General features: G+C 43.2%; 1 protein-coding gene across 7 annotated transcripts in view; it reads right to left on the bottom strand.

Moving 5' to 3' along the window:
- LUC7L3 (LUC7 like 3 pre-mRNA splicing factor) overlaps window positions 1-10,084 on the bottom strand; it is a 28,629-nt gene extending 18,545 nt beyond the window's left edge. For 2 of the 7 annotated variants that reach the window (XR_009348328.1, XM_059150540.1), the window contains exon 1: window positions 9,831-10,080. Coding sequence is in view for 6 of the 7 variants with exons in the window: in XM_059150540.1 (XP_059006523.1) it covers window positions 9,831-9,929 (99 nt within the window). In the remaining variant the exon portion in view is untranslated. Of the gene's footprint in view, window positions 1-9,830 lie in introns of all 7 variants that reach the window. The other 5 variants (XM_059150539.1, XM_059150541.1, XM_059150538.1 and 2 more) reach the window with 3 other exon arrangements.
- Window positions 10,085-18,317: the final 8,233 nt, after the last annotated feature.

Below are 18,317 nucleotides of genomic sequence, written 5' to 3'. Positions count from 1 at the left end.
ACTGGGCTCTCTGCTCAGCAGGGAGCCTGCTTTCTCCTCTCTCCCTCTGCCTGCCTCTGTCTACTTGTGATTACTGTCTGTCAAATAAATAAATAAAATCTTTAAAAAAAAATAAAATAAAATACTTGTGATTTCCCACAGCTATGTAGTTTTACTATAAAACTTAAGCCTTATTCATCATACAAATAAGACTTTCTAAAAAAAAAAAAAAAAAACAACAACCAAAAAAAAAAACCCCCAGCAGATTCTTGGGGGCACCTGGCTGACTCAGTTGGTGGAGCATGGGACTCCTTATTTCAGGACCATGAGCTCAAGCCCCACGTTAAAAAACAAACAAACAAACAAACAAAAAAGGACAAACATAGATTCTAACTGGTCAAAACTTCAATGTACTATGTCAGTTTTTAAATGAAATATAATTCAAAAAAAATTGAAATGAACACACTCTCAAATCTAGTAAGTACCGCATGTGATTTTAATTTAAAGTGGCCCTTAGGGAGGCCTGGGTGGCTCAGTTAGTTAAGCATCTGCCTTGGACTCAGGTCATGATCTCAGGGTCCTGGGATGGGGCTCTGTTTCTCCCTCTGCCCCTCCCCCTTGCTCATTCTCTCTAGTAAATAAAAAATATTTTAAATAAATAATAAATATACATAATGAGAGAGAGAGAGAGAGAGAGAGAGGCACTTATGGGCAGCTGGTTGGCTCAGTCCGCGGAGCATGCAACTGTTTCTTGATCTTGCAGTGGTGAATTTGAGTCTTATACTGGGTGTAGTGATTAAATGAATTTTTTAAAAAAGATTTTTATTTATTTATTTGACAGGCAGAGATTGCAAGTAGGCAGAAAGGCAGGTAGAGGGAAGGGAAGCAGGCTCCCTGCTGAGCAGAGAGCCTGATTCCAGGACTCCAGGACCCCGAGATCATGACCTGAGCCGAAGGCAGAGGCTTAACCCATTGAGCCACCCAGGCGCCCCTGATTAAATGAATTTTTAAAACAGCCTTAAAAAATAAAGTGTGATTTAATTTTAAGTGACATTTTAATTTTGAAAGGTAGAAAATGGCACTTCAACAATCACTTAACACTACATGCTAAAAACACTGCAGGAAATCCAAGACTGAGTAAGATCGACTCCTCAAGAAGATGACAGTCTAGGGACGCCTGGGTGGCTCAGTGGGTTAAGCCGCTGCCTTCAGCTCAGGTCATGATCTCAGAGTCCTGGGATCGAGTCCATCGGGCTCTCTGCTCAGCAGGGAGCCTGCTTCCTCCTCTCTCTGCCTGCCTCTCTGCCTACTTGTGATCTCTCTCTGTCAAATAAATAAATAAAATCTTTAAAAAAAAAAAAAAAAAAGAAGATGACAGTCTAACAGAAGTCAATAACAAAAAACAAGAGTGTTAGAATACACATCCAACACTAGATACAGAAGTGATTTTAGTCAGGAATGCCAGGTTATCACAGGTGGTGAAGCTTGAACTGCTTCTTAAATTAAGAAGTAGAAAGACTGCAAGACATTCTAGGCATAAGGAAAACATTGTGAAAAAGACTTAACCCAGTATGAAATGGCCAAGTGTGAAACAGGTATGTCTGGAGAGAGAACACCGCGCAGAGTTTGAATCTTGGCTGACACCCACTGTGAACTACAGACTTTAACTGCTTTGGTTTCCATGTATGGAAAAAAAAAAAAAAAGACAATATTTCACAGTGAGATTTTAACACTTAAATTATGTTTGTTACGCTAGGAGAGAGGGGAAAATTTGTCTGATTTTTACACTACTCAAGCTACTTTTTAAAAAATGGTTTTAGGCAGTAGACACACCAAGTAAGACATGACTGGCCATGGGCTAAACATGTGCTTCTTAAAATTTAGTCCAATCACCCCATATGAGATAAGAGAGAACAAATGACCTGCCCTAAAGATATTGAGCTATTTACAGAATCCAGATTAGAACCCCCCTTTCTCAATCTGGATCTATATCCCCTTTCCACTCAACTCTCCTTAAAATACTACTGTAACACAATGGCACATCAAAATATTACTCTACCCATTAAACTCTAGCTACTTAGACTGCTTCTTTAACCCTCCCCAGACACTAAAGATCTTTTAAACTGTCTTTCAGGGGCGCGTGGGTGGCTCTGCCCTCTCCCTACCTCTCTGCCTACTTGTGATCTGTCAAATAAATATACAAACACTACTGTCTTTTACTCAGCAAGTCTTCACGAAATAGCCATCATGGAGTTAATAGTCTGATAACCATAGGTGGGAGGGGCAGATACCTAGGGAGTGGGGTAGGGCCCGAATTCTTGAGATTTATCCTCTTGATAAATCTAAGGCAAGGCTACTGACAAGAGTTCCATCTCAACAGCATTATTTAGTGAATCCACTACCAGTGACAAGAAAGCAGAAATACATTCAAACTTAGAAATCTGACTCAAAATTTTAGTTGCAAATTACTACCATATTAAACAAAGTCAAACTGTCAAAAATTAAAACAATTATCTGGCCTGTGAAACAGTACCAGGAAAATGACATTCTAAACAATACTAGAGGGCTGTGGGACAATTTGGCAGCATCATCAAAATGTAAAAAGTGCATTCGCCTTAGCCATTACCCTTCTGAGCCCTAGAAGTGACTCAGCTTTATGTACCAGAATGTTCACTGCAGCCTGGCTGGTAATGGAAAAAGAAAAAACCAAGGTAGATTTATTATCTTTTATGTTTTTTGGGGTTTTTTTGAAGACTTTATTTACTTGAGAGAGCAAGCACAAGCACACAGGTGGGGGCGTGCAGGCAAAGGAGGAGAGAGAAGCAGGCTCCCTGCTGAGCAGGGAGCTTGATGCAGGGCTCCATCCCAGGACCCTGGGATATGATGCACCTGAAGGCAGATGCTTAACAGACTGAGCCACCCAGACGCCCCTGCTTTTTTAAAATTTTTTTATTGTTAGGGCCTGGATGACCCAGTGGGTTAAGCGTCTGCCTTCAGCTCAGGTCATGGTCTCAAGGTCCTGGGATTGAGCCCTGCATCCGGCTCTCTGCTTCGCAGGGAGCCTGCTCCCCCTGCCCCCCCACTTCTCTGCCTGCCTCTCTGCCTACTTGTGATCTGTCAAATAATAAATAAAATCTTTAAAAAATATTTTTATTTTTAAAGTAATCTCTATACCTGGGGCACCTGGGTGGCTCAGTGCGTTAAGCCGCTGCCTTCGGCTCAGGTCATGATCTCAGGGTCCTGGGATCAAGTCCCATGTCCGGCTCTCCGCTCAGCAGGGAGCCTGCTTCCTTCTCTCTCTCTCTGCCTGCCTCTCTGCCTACTTGTGATCTCTCTCTGTCAAATAAATAAATAAAAATTTAAAAAAAAAAAAGTAATCTCTATACCCAACGTGGAGCTCGAACTCACAACCCAAGATCAAGAATCACAAGATGCCACAATAGAAATGGAAATTGTTAAATATACATTTATACATATTATTACATTAAGCTCCCTATAACTTTCACTTAATGTGTATATACATAAGTTTTTAGGAAAAGAGGAATTTGGCAATGAGGAGGGGAGGCAAGAACAGACTTATTGTTTATTTCTAAGTTAAATTTTAATTTTTTACAGCAAGCATGTCTCCTTTGGGAAAAAAATAATTTTAATGGTGTTAAACTCAGAGGGAAAACAAATCCATTTCCAATATATTAATGGAATCAATCTTTAAAGGAAAGAACATTATTTAATGCAAAGAAAACTTAACACACAAGCTGGGAGACTTAAGCAAGTGTAAGTATCTTAACTCAAAATATGCTGAGAAATCCACCTTAACAAAAACAATCCTTTTTTTTTTTTTAGTATTTAATATTCACTTCTTCAAGGCACAAGCAACTCTGGTCATCCATTTAGACCACTTCTGATCACAAAAGTACCTTAAGAATACCTTGCTGATTTTTTTTTCTTTACCCGCTTGAATCAAACAATGAGAGAATTCTTCCTTGAGCTAATCAAGTATTTTCAAAGCCATCTGCATCATTTTTGTTGAACTGCTTTCCCTAATTCAGTTGAATTCCTAGTTGTTTCTCACCCCACCAGGCCAGCTAGTTATTATTTACGGATAAAAAAGCCTTCAAATCATTAAAGGACATATAAATGTCTTTACAGACAACTATGAGTTTCTTTGGTATTCTAACAACCTTGGATACATTTTTTGTTCCATGAGATAACAAGTCCATTTTATAAACAAATCATAAAAAGGATTTATTCAATTTCTAGTTCTGGTCATCTAAATATTGGAATTTAAAATTCATCATGTTGGCAACAGTCCATCTGATACTCAATCTGCTTAGAAACCTTCAATTGTTTCCCAATATAATTTTAGTCCCAACTTTTTTTTTTTCCTAAGATTTTACTTGTCAGAGAGAGAGCATGAGCAGGAGAGCACAAGGAGGGGGAGCGGCAGGTAGAGGGCGAAGCAGGATCCCCACTGAGCAAGGAGCCCACTGCGGTACTGGATTCCAGGACCCTGGAATCATGACCTGAGCCTAAGGCAGGCACTTAGTGGTCTGAGCCACCCAGGCGTCCCAAGTCCGAACTTTTAACAAAGCTTATAAAAACCACTCAAAACCGGGGCGCCTGGGTGGCTCAGTGGGTTAAGCCGCTGCCTTCGGCTCGGGTCATGATCTCAGGGTCCTGGGATCGAGTCCCGAGTCGGGCTCTCTGCTCGGCGGGGAGCCTGCTTCCCTCTCTCTCTGCCTGCCTGCCTCTCCGTCTGCTTGTGATTTCTCTGTCAAATAAATGAATAAAATCTTAAAAAAAAAAAAAAAAAAAAAAACACTCAAAACCGATTCCTGCCCATTTATCAACATGCTCCCTTCCCCAACAAAAAAAGAACATGAGGGCCACCTGGGTGGCTCAATGGGTTAAGCCTCTGCCTTTGGCTCAGGTCATGATCTCAGGGTCCTGGGATCGAGCCCCACATCGGGCTCTCTGCTCAGTGGTGAGCCTGCTTCCTCCCCCACCCCCGGCGCGCCTGCCTCTCTGCAATCTGTCAAATAAATAAAATCTTAAAAAAAAAAAAAAAAAGAACACGGGCTCCAGCCATAGTACTGTTCACAATTTTTCAGGCCTAAGATTTTTTCCAGCCCCTGGTTAACTAACATCTGTCTTCTCTCCCACTCCCTGAGGCCAATTCCTATTAATCCTTCAGGTCCCAATATTGAAGGGCCACTTGAACAGGCCTCTCCCAAGTACCCCAGTCTAGCTTATTAGAGGTCCCTCTCATGTGCTCTTTTCTGGACCCTACACATGTCCTATGGCACGTACCAAATTATGTTACAAAAGCATGTTTAGTCCTTTACATTTGCCATCAGACTAATGGTTCTCTCAGGCCAAGCGCCATAACTATACTATTAGAGTGCTACATGTTTGTTGAATAAATGAATACATGAAATTCCTCCAAGTTACAAATAAGAAATGATGAGAAAACTGGGGCACCTGGATGGTGCAGTCAGTTACACAGCTGACTCTTGGTTTCCACTCAGGTGGTGATCTCAGGGTCATGAGATGGAACCCAGTGCTGGGCTCAGCATGGGGTCTGCTTTAAGACTCTCTCCCTGTCCCCAAAATAAATAAATCTTTTTTTAAAAAGGAGAGAGAAAACATGAGAAAATTAAGCATATTTCATAAAACAAAGAAGCACTATTACTAACTTAAACTACTTTCTCCCCTTGTGAAGAAATCAACTCTAATGATAAATTTTTCCTAAAGCGATCAAATAAATATTAAAGAAATACCTTAATATTTTCAATGTGATGGTAATATTGTGGTTATGCCTTCTTGAAGTTCTTATATTTTAAAGATAAATAATAATGTACTTAAAGCTTAAATGATAGAACTTCAAAATAAAGAAAAGGATAGGGAATATAGAAAAATAACACTGGCAACGTTCTGATAACGTTGCATTAGGTGTGGGTACATAGAGAATTTATTCTACTTCTGTATATATTTTGGGAAGAAGAAGGAAACAGCAGTTATCTACACATACAAACAGATTGCTGCTTGGAGAAGCCCAACACTTACCACGTACTACAGAGTAGGACCAGAAATGCCTACATTTTTGTCAGAAAGAACATTTGGGTGACTCTAAACTAAAACTATCCAATAAAATACCTAGATTAGATGTCATGCACTATAATTACTAATTTTTGTTTCCCAAGTTTACAAGTAAAAGTGTAGACAGAGCTTTAACTTTTCTTTTCCAAACAACTTTCAGTGTCAGTGAAAATACCTGTTAACATTCTGAAGATTTTAGAAAAGAACATTTAGTTCAATTCCCTCCATAAATTATTAAACCGTCACTGAACAGGTGGCACACTTGAGTTTGATAAATTATGAAAGAAATCCCATTTTGGATATTATTAGAACCAGTTAAATAATCTCATTTCTGGGTTCAGATCTACATGTAAAAACCTCAATTTGAACTATAAAATTCCTGTTATATAATATAAAAATAATGAAAGCTTTAGATCAAACTGTAAAATCTCCCACAAAAAAGTTTAAAGAACAGGGGGCACCTGCATGGCTTAGTTAGTTAAGCATCAGGCTGTTGATGTTAGCACAGGCCATGCTCTTAGGGTTCTGAGATGGAGTTCTGTGCTGTGTTCAATGCCAGCCTCTGCGCTGGGAGTGGAAAGTGCTTAAGATTTTCTGTCAGCCCCTCCCCTTCTCTTAACTAAATAAATTGGGGGGGGGGATCCCCCACAATCTAAATTATTCAGATGAGGAGACGGCTATCATGCCTTCTCTAGCAAAGACTGAAATCTCCCCATGTGGACACTAACTGAAAGGTGCTCATGCTAGGCACTTAAAAAATCAGATGCTTTCCTCATTACTGTGGTTGTTTAGAATTAACGAGGCAGAGCAAACAAACTGCTTAATGCAAAATACTAACATCAAGAAATTGTAAAATATTAATAGGCGAGGCAGTAGGATATATGAATGAATCCTTGGGATGGTATTAAAACTAATCTGACTTTAGCTGAAAACTACTTTCTCTCACATCAAGGTAACAATCTACAAGTTGGAAATGCTGTAAAACCCCAGTGCAGCACTTTCCAAGATTTACCGGGGATAGTGATTACATAAAAACCATTACAAACAAAGGAAAGGTCAGTAATTTACATCACTGATGCATACTTCACTTAAAAATGAGCTTCAAGGGCTATGCGCTCACAATTAAAAACCCAAGACTAATCAGGTGGTCAGGAAGCTACAGTTCACAAGCTTTAGAATGTGTAAGAGGCCACTTAAAGAAAACCCAGATTTCTGGGGCCGTCCCACAGGCCTACAGATTGGAATCTCTTCAGGCAAAGAAGAGAAATCTGCATTTAAAACAAATCCCACAGGTTGGTCAAATACAGACAACCAAGAACTACCTTTACCAGTATGGTAAAGTTTCCATTTCAATTGTTAAACAAAAGGACTCCACCCCGCTGAAATAGCTTTTCCCATCCAGTGCAAAGGTAGCAAAGAAAAATTTCCAGATCGAAGAGGAATGTAAAAATATTTGAAATATCAGGTTCAATGATCCTGAAACCTTTACAGTGTATGTTGGGGTTGTCCATTTTTTCCCAGGATTTTACCACGACTAACCAACAGCCTAAGATATTCAAACAACCCGGAAGTGATGTACGAGCTTCCACAGCTTTATTGCTTTATTTTACCCCGAAGTAATTCAGTCTTATTTCGAAGAGGCCCTGTGCTTTGATCCAGGTCAACATCAACCTTCTCCCCAAACCCCAGCAGACATCAATGTGAAATAGCAGTAATTTGACTTTTTCAAATTCCTGGGTTGGGAATGAAGTAAATCTGTCATTCAGGCATAAAGAATCTTGGTGACAGTGCCGAGAATTTAAAATCAATGAGAAACACCTTAGGGGGCACCTGGGTGGCTCAGTGGGTTAAAGCCTCTGCCTTCGGCTTAGGTCAGGATCTCAGGGTCCTGGGATCAAGCCCTGCATCGGGCTCTCTGCTCAGCAGGGAGCCTGCTTCTTCCCTCTGCCTGCCTCTCTGCCTACTTGCGATCAAATAAATATTTTTTTTAAAAAATGAGAAACACCTTAAGCCAAAGATTAGGGCTGAGATGACAGAAGACTTAAACTGCAATTCCCAGAGCCCCACTGCCAACTATAAACCCATGGTATACAAAGCAATGTGGCAATACAGTAGTATCAAGAAAACAAAGTTTCTTCCACAACATATGTTCAAAACCAAGGAGGCACAGATTTTAGACTGTTCCAGTTGATAAGCAGGCAGTCAAAAGCAATTTTCTTTTTAACCCCAAATACATTATGTCCAAAATGTCCTATCTGCACATCAACTAAATCATAATGTTCTTTGTTTTGCAAGACAAGATGGAAAGATCCCTAAGTAATAAAAGAAAAACGGACTTCACAGTGACAAATGCCTAGAAAAAAAGAGGATCAAAATAAGCAACGAGTTACTCAGCTTCCTATTTAACAAGCAGGGGAAAAACCCCAATGTCAGAAAAGAAAGAAGGGGGGGGTGGAGAAAAGCTTTCAAAAAGCTTCCCCTCTCTTGAAGTCAACAACAAACTTGTGAATTTGACCCCACACAATAAATTTTACCATTACCCTTCATACTACTTTGGAATCAAGCAACAACCCACTACAGCTTAGGCACTTACTTAAGATACTGAAAGGACCCATCTAGCACCGCTTATTTTCCTGAATTACAAAAGAAATTTTACTCTGACCAAAATCTACGTTAAAAAACAAAACACAACTTTTTTAGAAAACCTACTGTCCAACTATACCTGTTTTGATTAGTAACTGCCTTTAAATTACCACGTTGTTTGACTGTAATTGCAAGCAACGTAGGATTCGAATCTACATCTCTTCTCTAGACCTAACATAAACCTAACACTGCCATGTTCAAAACACTTGAAATGCACGGGTATCTGCACAGACGTCAGTCTGATAGAACTGTGGTGGTGAGTGAACAGGACTACAAAGATTAGGTTTAGTTTTGCCGCTTAACTTTGCCAAGAGACCATGGGTGGCCTCTCAAGTCTTATCTGTGAAACTAGGGTTATAGTTACCCTTTACTCATAAGGTAAAAAGGACCAAATGAGTTGTGTTTCATTCAAATATAATTGTCTTATTAGTTTCACGAGTACCAGATAATGATTCAACAATTCTACACGTTTCTCAGGGCTCATCAAGATACCTGTACTCTTATCAAAGGAGTCTTGTAGTGAAGAAAAAAACATGACAACCATCTACAAGAAGAGCTAGCTTAACTGAAACGTGCTGCTCTCAAACGGTATCTGTAAATCATCACGGGAAACCCTACCAAGTTATGACCTCTTGGAATTTTATTTCCTCACGTAAGCATCGAAATGGACCCTTTCTGGAAGTAATACAATGCCACGGTTTTTATCACTAACCCTCCCCAGAAATTTCGGTCTAAATACGACGCTCAACCCAAATAACGGAAGAATGTGCCTTCTTCTCTACCTCATAAGGTTAAAAACTCAAGAGCCGCTAGATATAAAAAAATCTTTTCCCGCGTTTCCCTGCCTTTTTAAGGTGCTATTCAATTCTGCCAAAGGCCCTCTCAGACTTCCTCGATGCTAAAACAACAACAAAAACAAATCATCCCTCATCCCCGGACCCCGGCGGGCTCCTCCCCCGCCGCCACAGGATCAGACACTCGACCCGGTGCGGCCCGCGCCCCAAATCGCGCCGACGGCCGGACGGGCCCCAGCCCGCGCCGCTCCCCAGCCCGCGCCGCTCCCCTCCCCCACGGCGCCCGGGCACAGACCCAAGGCCCGCGGGACTTACGCTCTCGTGGTCCCACCGCACGTTGCTGCGCTTCTCGTCCGGGGCGAGGTTTCGGTCCCGGCCCATTAACTCATCCAACAATTGCGCGGCCGAAATCATGGTGCTTTTCTCGGGCGGCTGCTCCCACCTGCCCTGGCACCCGCCAAAGAAAACGCCGGCGACACAGTCGCCAACCCCTCTGGCCCTCTCGCAGGCCGAAAAGCCTCCTCTAAAGAGGAGCCGATAAGACAAAATGGCCGCCGCGCGGGCGCCTTCCCAGCATGCCGTGCGCGCGCGTGCGCCCGCGGGGACACGCCCAGATCTGGGAGGTGAGGAGGAGTCCGCTTCCGCCGCCCAGGGGGGCGGGGCTTGCCGAAACCGGGCTCGGATTCCGCTTCTGCGGGTAGCAGCGCCCTACTCCGCGCCCGGCGGTACTAAGGGCCACGCGGCTTCGTAACGCAGCACGTCTGCCTCCCCAGGCTCGGGTCTTCCCCGAGCTCTTTCACTGGGAGCCTCCGTGTGGAACCTTGGACTCCGCTCGGAAAATGAACCCTTCGCACCACGGGGTGCAGTCGGTACCATCTTCCAGTGGAGGAGGCTGAAGATCTGCCCTCCCAATTCCGGGTTCCGACCTCCTGTTCCTAGTCACTTGCGCTCGCCTCCTCCTTTACCCAGCTGTCCTCCCACCCCAATTCCCCTGATTCACTGGGTGGGAAATCAAGCAGGGAGAAAGAGAGATAACAAGTTTTCTATAAAGTCAACCAGAGTGAGGAGTTTTTCGGTTTTTTTTTTTTTTAATTACTCGAATTAATCGAATTTTTTTAAATTTTTTTTAAAGATTTTATTTATTGCACACAGAGAGAGAGAGATCACAAGTAGGCAGAGAGAGAGGAGGAAGCAGGCTCTTCTTGGAGCAGAGAGCCCGATGTGGGGCTTGATCCCAGCACCCTGGGATCATGACCTGAGCCGAAGACAGGCTTTAACCCCCTGAGCCACCCAGGCTCCCCCGAGGTTATTTTTAAATGCGTCTATTCAACAACTGAGTATTTACTGTGTTCCCGGTAAGCCCTTGAAGTTTGACGGTCACTGAAGAAATAAAATGAAATCTGTCAACATGAGTTGCGTTAAGTTCTCCATCACAGTGAAGGGGATGGAGTCTAAAGCCAGATCAACCTGGTTTGGTAATCCTGGCTCTGCCACCCTGTACCTTATTTTTCCCCATCCGAAAAATGGGATTTATGGTAACTGTCCTGTTAAAAAGAGTTAACAGGCTCAAATCGGAGTCACTGTTGATTAAGTGTGACCTAATTGTGTGTTTTAATATGTGACCTAACTGCAGTTTTAGCCTCTAAAGTAATTAGAATTTAAACCAATAAATCTGAAATTTTCTGATCAGTTCTAGTGAGGTCATGATAAGACCCTCCCCCACAGGAAGGTAACTTTGCCTGAAACAATCCACTCTTACCTTCCTTGTCCAGGGTCCTTCTACCTATAAAATCCTTCCATTCTGTACAGCTCTTCAGAGCTCCTGTCTACTTGCTGGATAGGATGCTGCCCATTCATGAATCCTTGTCATACAGCCAATTAGATCTTCAAATATTTTAGTTAAATTTTGGGGGTTTTTTTCCATAGTCCCCTATACACAGGATGTTATTGTGATGGTTAAACGGATTGATACAACACAAGACATGTAGAACAGGCCCAACACATTTTAAGTTCCTTTAATCATTAGCTGTTATAATGATCAGGGGAAAAAGGAGGTATGGGTCAAGGGATGCTTTTTTAACATGGGAAATTAGAATATCTTTAACATCAGAGGAAGAGGTGGGAGATAAAGGTTGTAAGTTCTTTTTTGTTTGTTTGTTTTGTTTTTATTTAAAGACTCTCGGGGCACCTGGGTGGCTCAGTGGGTTAAAGCCTCTGCCTTCCGCTCAGGTCATGATCCCAGGGTCCTGGGATCAAGCCCCACATCAGGCTCTCTGCTCCAAGAAGAGCCTGCTTCCTCCTCTCTCTCTGCCTACTTGTGATCGCTCTGTCAAATAAATAAATAAATTCTTAAAAAAAAAATAAATAAAGAATCTCTACACCCAGTGTGGGGCTTGAACGCACAACCCTAAGATCAAGAGTCACATGTTTTTCCAACTGAGCGAGCCAGGGGCTCCAAAAGTTAAGTTTTTAAGAAGGTGGTAGCAGGGGCACCTGGGTGGCTCAGTGGGTTAAGCCTCTGCCTTGGGCTCAGGTCACGATCCCAGGGTCCTGGGATCGAGCCCCACATCGGGCTCTCTGCTCAGTGGTAAGCCTGCTTCCCCTCCTCTCTCTGTCTGCCTCTCTACCTACTTGTGATCTGTCTGTCAGATAAATAAATAAAATCTTTAAAAAAAAAAAAAAAAAGAAGGTGGTAGCATGTGCTCGCTTCAGCAGCACATATACTAAAGAAGGTGGTAGCAGACTTCATCTCTGTCAGCCAGATGGGATGCTGCCCAATTCATGAATCATTTAATAAAGCCAATTAGATCTTCAAACTTAAAAAAGAACGATGTGAAGGTGATCTGACTGTGACATCTGTCACCCCATTGAGCACCAGGGTTGATTCAGCTGATCTGGCTGGCTAACCGGATGTCCCCTACCACACTTACCACTCCATGGGCACCCACCTCCCCCAACCCTGAAGTTAGGTATTTGGTTCAAGAGGACAACCTTGGGGCACCTGGGTGGCTCAGTGGGTTAAAGCCTCTGCCTTCCACTCAGGTCATGATCCCAGGGTCCTGGGATTAAGCCCCACATCGGGCTCTCTGCTCCAAGAAGAGCCTGCTTCCTCCTCTCTCTTTCTGCCTGCCTCTCTGCCCACTTGTGATCTCTGTCTGTCAAATAAAAAAATAAAATCTTGAAAAAAAAAAACAAAAACAAACTTATCTACCTTCCCTGATAGAGAAGGACCTTGCTTTGGTCAAGGTTGTACAAGTAGCTGTGCTCCCCAGTTAGAACCTCCAAACAAGCTCCCAAGGTCCATTTGCAGGAGAACATAGGGTAACCAAGCTTTAGTATTATTAATTAAGATTTTATTTATTTGAGAGCAAGAGAAGAGAGTATGAGCAGACGATCAGGGGAGCAGCAGAGGGAGAAGGGGAAGCAGACTCTTACAGGGAAGGGATCCCGATTTGGGGCTTGATCCCAGGACCCCAAGATCATGGGCTGAGCCAAAGGCAGACACTTAACTGACTGAGCCATCCAGGTGCCCCAAGCTTTATGTTTTAAAGAAGCAAAAATTTAAAAAGAAGAGGAAGAAGAAGATAATGGTGGTACAGGCTTCAGGGCATACTTGTAGCTATTGGCCATTGCTACAAGAAAGGACCTCTCTCCACAGGAGAAAGAGAAAAAGCCATATCAGTTTGTTGATATAGCAGTGAGAAGGAGGAGTTCTCAGCTGATGGCTAGACTACTCTTTGCTCAATGAAGCATTTTTTTAAAGGTTCACCAGTGCCACTATACTACTAAAAAGGGAAAAAAATTATACGCTTGAACCGCCAAGAACTATAAAAGCTGGATGCAAAGTTACAGCTTCTACTCACTAAAACTTTTAAATCTAATTCCCTCATTCATTCCACAAACTTCACTGGTATCACGTGCTCCATGCCAGGCTCTGTGCTCTGGGCCAGGAACTGGATTAGTGGCTAGGAATGCTCAGACAGTTGTGTAAGACCCTTTCCCAGGGAACTCCTGATCAACGGAAGACAGACAAAATGGAGCAGTGACTTGAAATGAAATGTAAATGAAAATACTAAATGCCTTTGGATCTTATCCAGTCACACCCTCAGTAAGTCTTAACACTACAACTCTCCTTTCCCTAGATTCTAAGAGCAGACACAATTCCATGTGTCTTACAAGTGCAGATAACAGGTTCATTCATCTCTCCTACATTAATTCAGTGAGCACCAGTATCATCTGTTTCACACTCTGCTGGACATCAGAGACTCAGAAATAAAAGTAGTCTTTATTAACATCATAATATCCAATTTACTGTTAACACAGATTATATGAGTTTGTTGTTTCCCAATGATGAGAAGGGAAGCGACTTGATCTTATCAGGCAGGGGTCTCCAGACCCCATTCCTTACATGTTACTAATGGAAAATATTAATGGACTGAATTGTGTCCCCTCCCCCCTCAAATTCATATGTTGAAATTCTAATCCCCAGTATCTCAGAATGTGACTAAATTTGGAGATAGGGCCTTTAAAAGAGGTGATTAATCACCTGTGTGTCTCAGTTGGTTAAGCATCCAATTCTTATCTCAGCTCAGATCTTAATCTCAAGTCTAATCAGAGCGTAGAGCCTACTTAAAAAAAAATCAGATATTACTGGTGTCCTTCTAAGAAAAGATTTGAACACACAAAGAGACACCAAGGAAACTCATACACAGAGGGAAGACAGACATCTGCAAGCCAAGGAGAGGCCTCAGGAAAAACCAAAACTGATGAAACCTTGATCGTGGACTTTTTGCCTCCAGAACTATAAGAAAATAAATTTCTGTTGTTTAAACCACCCAGTCTATGGTATTTTGTTATGGCAGCTCTAGCAAGCTAATACAGAAAAGAAACAAACCATAGGTACTACAGGTCTCCTAACTACTTCCCAGTTTCCAGCATGGCCCCCATTACGCCGTCCTCCATCTGCTTGGCTGCCTTGATCAACCAGCTTGATAAATGTAAATCTGGCCGTGTCTCTTTCCTGCTTGAAACCCTTCAATGGCTGCCCATCACCCCTCACTCTAAAATTAAAAAACCAGGGGCACCTCGGTGACTCAGTCATTAAGCGTCTGCCTTTGGCTCAGTTCATGATCCTGGGGTCCTGGGATCGAGCCCCACATCCCCACATTGGGCTCTTCGCTCAGCGGGAAGCCTGCTTCTCCCTCTCCCACTTCCCCTGCTTGTATTCCCTCCCTCTCACGGTCTCTCTCTGTCAAATAAATAAATAAATAAAATCTTTTAAAAAATAAAATAAAAAAATGGCAAGGTTACCCACAATCTGACCTGCCTCTCTAACTTCATCTGCTACTGGTCCCTGACACCCTCTAATCGCCAGTTTCCTACTACATTACACTATGTCCCGCTGCTCCAGGCATGCAATGTTCTTCCCTCACTCCAGCAAAGACCACCCCCACCTCAAGAATCACCAGCTCTATAAAACCAACCTGGACCCTCACTGCCCACTGGCCACACACAACTGATTACCCTCTCTCTGTACCACAATTTTACCTTAAACAAACATGCACAATATTGTAAATATGAGTCTTTCCCTTCATTTAAAAAGAAAGTTCCTGGGTGCCTGGTTGGCTCAGTTGGTTAAGTGTCTGCCTTTGGCTCAGGTCATGATCCCTGGGTCCTGGGATCAAGCCCCGCATCAGGCTCCTTACTCAGGGAAGAGTCTGCTTCTTTCTCTCCCTCTGCCCTTGTCCCCACTGCTCATGTTCTCTCTCTTGTGCTCTTTCTCATGCATGCTCTTGCTCTCTCTTTCTCCAAATAAATAAATAAAATCTTTAAAAATAAATAAATAGGGGCACCTGGGTGGCTCAGTTGGTTGAGTGTCTGCCTTTGACTCGGGTCATGAGCATCCTGGGATCGAGTCCCACGGTCGGGCTTCCTATTTGGCTGGGAGCCTGCTTCTTGCTCTCTCTCTGTCCCTCCCATTGTTTGTTCTCTCTCTCTCTCTCTAATTAAAAAAAAAAAAATTGGGGCGCCTGTGTGGCTCAGGGGGTTAAGCCGCTGCCTTCGGCTCAGGTCATGATCTCAGGGTGCTGGGATCGAGTCCCACATTGGGAATCTCTGCTCAGCAGGGAGCCTGCTTCCCTCTCTCTCTCTCTGCCTGCCTCTCTACCTATTTGTGATCTCTCTCTGTCAAATAAATAAATAAAATCTTAAAAAAATTTTTTTAAATAAATAAAATGAAAGTTATTGTCAGTCATATGCCATTTCTTATTCATCCCTGTACTCCCAGATTCCCACACAGTATATTAATACACAGGAGGTGGCTTGTATTCTCTCCTAACCCCATGACAGTCTGGCCGCCATCGCTTAAGCTCCACAGCAACTTCCTTCTCCAAGGTCCCCAGCACCACCACCTTGTGGCTACATCCATTCTACACTTTTCAGTCCTTTCTTGCCCTTTCTGCAGCATTTGACTCTGCGCTTTTCTCCAAACTTTCCCATTCCTTTGCTTTTCCTCGTACAATTCCAGTGGCTCCCCTTCAATCTCATTTGTAGATTTCTCTTCTGTCCATCATTAAAACATTGGTTGTTTTGAGGGTTCTGTATTTGGCATCTTCTCTCAATACTCAACACACTCCGTTGGGGCTATCCCTGCTATTCCCATGACTTCAGCTAGCACCTTTTACTGACGGACTACCAAATCCCAGTCACCAGCCCAGAACTCCTTTCTAAATGCCACACCCATATACACAACTCTTTGCGGGCATCTCTTCTTACATGAAAATCAGAAAAGAAAGCATGGGCTCTGGAGTCAAGCTGCTTAAGTTCAAAGCCTTGCTCTATCATTGCCTAAGCGATATGATGTTGGGAAAGTTACTTACCCCTCTGTGCCTCAGACAGTAATGAGGGTTTTACCTTATGGGTTTGCTGTGAGAATCAAATGAGATCATCCAGGTACAGCGCTTAGAGTAGTGCCTGGAAATGAATAAATGTTGGTAGAAGCAGTAATGAGAGCTCTTCCGAAGGCTCAACTCAGCAGATTCAGAAGTCAACCATCCCCATACCTGAAACCTTTTCTTTCTTCTTTGACTCAAATCCCTGTAAACGGCACCACTATCTCCCCAGCTGGAAACCTGGGTGTTATCCTTTCCTGACCACCGCTGCCTTCCTATCCTATCAGGGGCTCATCCTTGACTCGACTTTCCTTCCACATACCTAGGATCTCCTCAGCCTTTCCGATGTCCAGACTTTAGACATTCATCCAGTCCGTAGAACAGTCCTGCAAAGTAGGTGCTATTATTACTCCCTGTTTTGCGGATGCACAATTTGAGGCACAGAAAGGTTAAGTAACGCATCTAAGATTATATGAGTGGCAAAGACTGGGAGGCAAATCTGTGCAGTCTGCTTTTAACCTTCATGCTCACAAACCCGGAGCCGGGAGCCCTACGGCTTCTATTGTAAGACTTACCACATTCTGTGGTTGGTCTCATCTCCCCTGCCAGACTCTGTTCTTTGAAATCAGGGATTCTTGATTTGTTTGCAGCATCACCTTTGGTGACCAGAATAGTGCCTGGCAAACAATGCGCGCTTAATACACCCAGTGAGTTAGAGACAGTATAAACAGGGAGAGGCAAAAGAAGAGCCATCGGGTCGCATTCAGTTATGGCCGGAGATTTTTGTTAGTGGACTAAGTTGTTTTTTTCTTCTCTATTCTTTTTTTTAATGTAAGGATAACAAGGAGAAGATTGAAGTCAAAGATGAGCAGAGGTTGATGTTAAGAAGATATTAATATCCGCTGATTTAACAGTTGTTGTAGGGCACGTGCTATAATCCTTTTAAGGAAGGATTCACAGACTGTGGTGCAGTCACTACCCATTTTCTAAAACTGCTTTAAAAAAAAAGAGGCCACTACCTACGCTCATGTCACTCAAAGAATGTTTAAAGGACCCGATTTGGGGTGCCTGGGTGGCTCAGTGTAACCCCACTGCCTTGGGCTCAGGTCATGGTCTCAAGGTCCTGGGATTGAGCCCCCTCCACCCCAATGTAGCTCTCTGCTCAGCAGGAAGCCTGCTTCCCCTCTCTCTCTGCCTGCCTCTATGCCTACTTGTGATCTCTCTCTGTCAAATAAATAAATAAAATATTTTTTAAAAGGACCCAATTCCAGTGCTGCGCACGTCAGCTTCAGATGGAGTATCATGCTTGATCTGAGAATTAAAATTTAAATTGGGGGACAAATAAAAAATGTAAGCTCAAGCTGGGCTCCAATTTGCCTGGGGGGTCAATTGAAGTGAGCAGTCAGTTTATAATCAGCAATGCCTGGTGTGCGCTGAGTGCTGTGTGAATTACTGTGTCATAATAAGCCGACAGACATGGCTTTTTCTCAAACAGTAGCAAGAAAAATGCTTGCTGTGCAGACCCTGGGCAGCCCCAAGAGAGGGAAATGAAAACTCTGTGCCTACATTTGTCTCTTTCCATTTCATCTCCTCTCTTTGTTCAGGCCTTTCTCCTTTCCACCACAGGGTTATTTCCTTAATCTTCCTGACCCCATTTGCTCGGTTCTGACCCGTGCCGCTTTGGAAGATCTCTCCGAGGCACCTGGGCTCAGCAAAACCGTGTTCTGTGTTTCTCCCACTGGGTAGTAAACCAGTGCCAACCCAGGCTCTGAGCCTCGTTGCATTGATCAGGCAGGAGTCAAGCAAAATGCTGCGCGGACTCACACCCCAGCTCTCCCCAGAGATCCCGGCATCAGGGCCAGGATAAAAAAAAGAGAGCCTTCCTCGCTCTCTTTTATCCTTACATGGCCTT

This window comes from Mustela lutreola, chromosome 15 (assembly GCF_030435805.1).
Source record: "Mustela lutreola isolate mMusLut2 chromosome 15, mMusLut2.pri, whole genome shotgun sequence".
Lineage (NCBI taxonomy): Eukaryota > Metazoa > Chordata > Mammalia > Carnivora > Mustelidae > Mustela > Mustela lutreola.
This window is presented reverse-complemented; position numbering and strand designations above follow the sequence as displayed.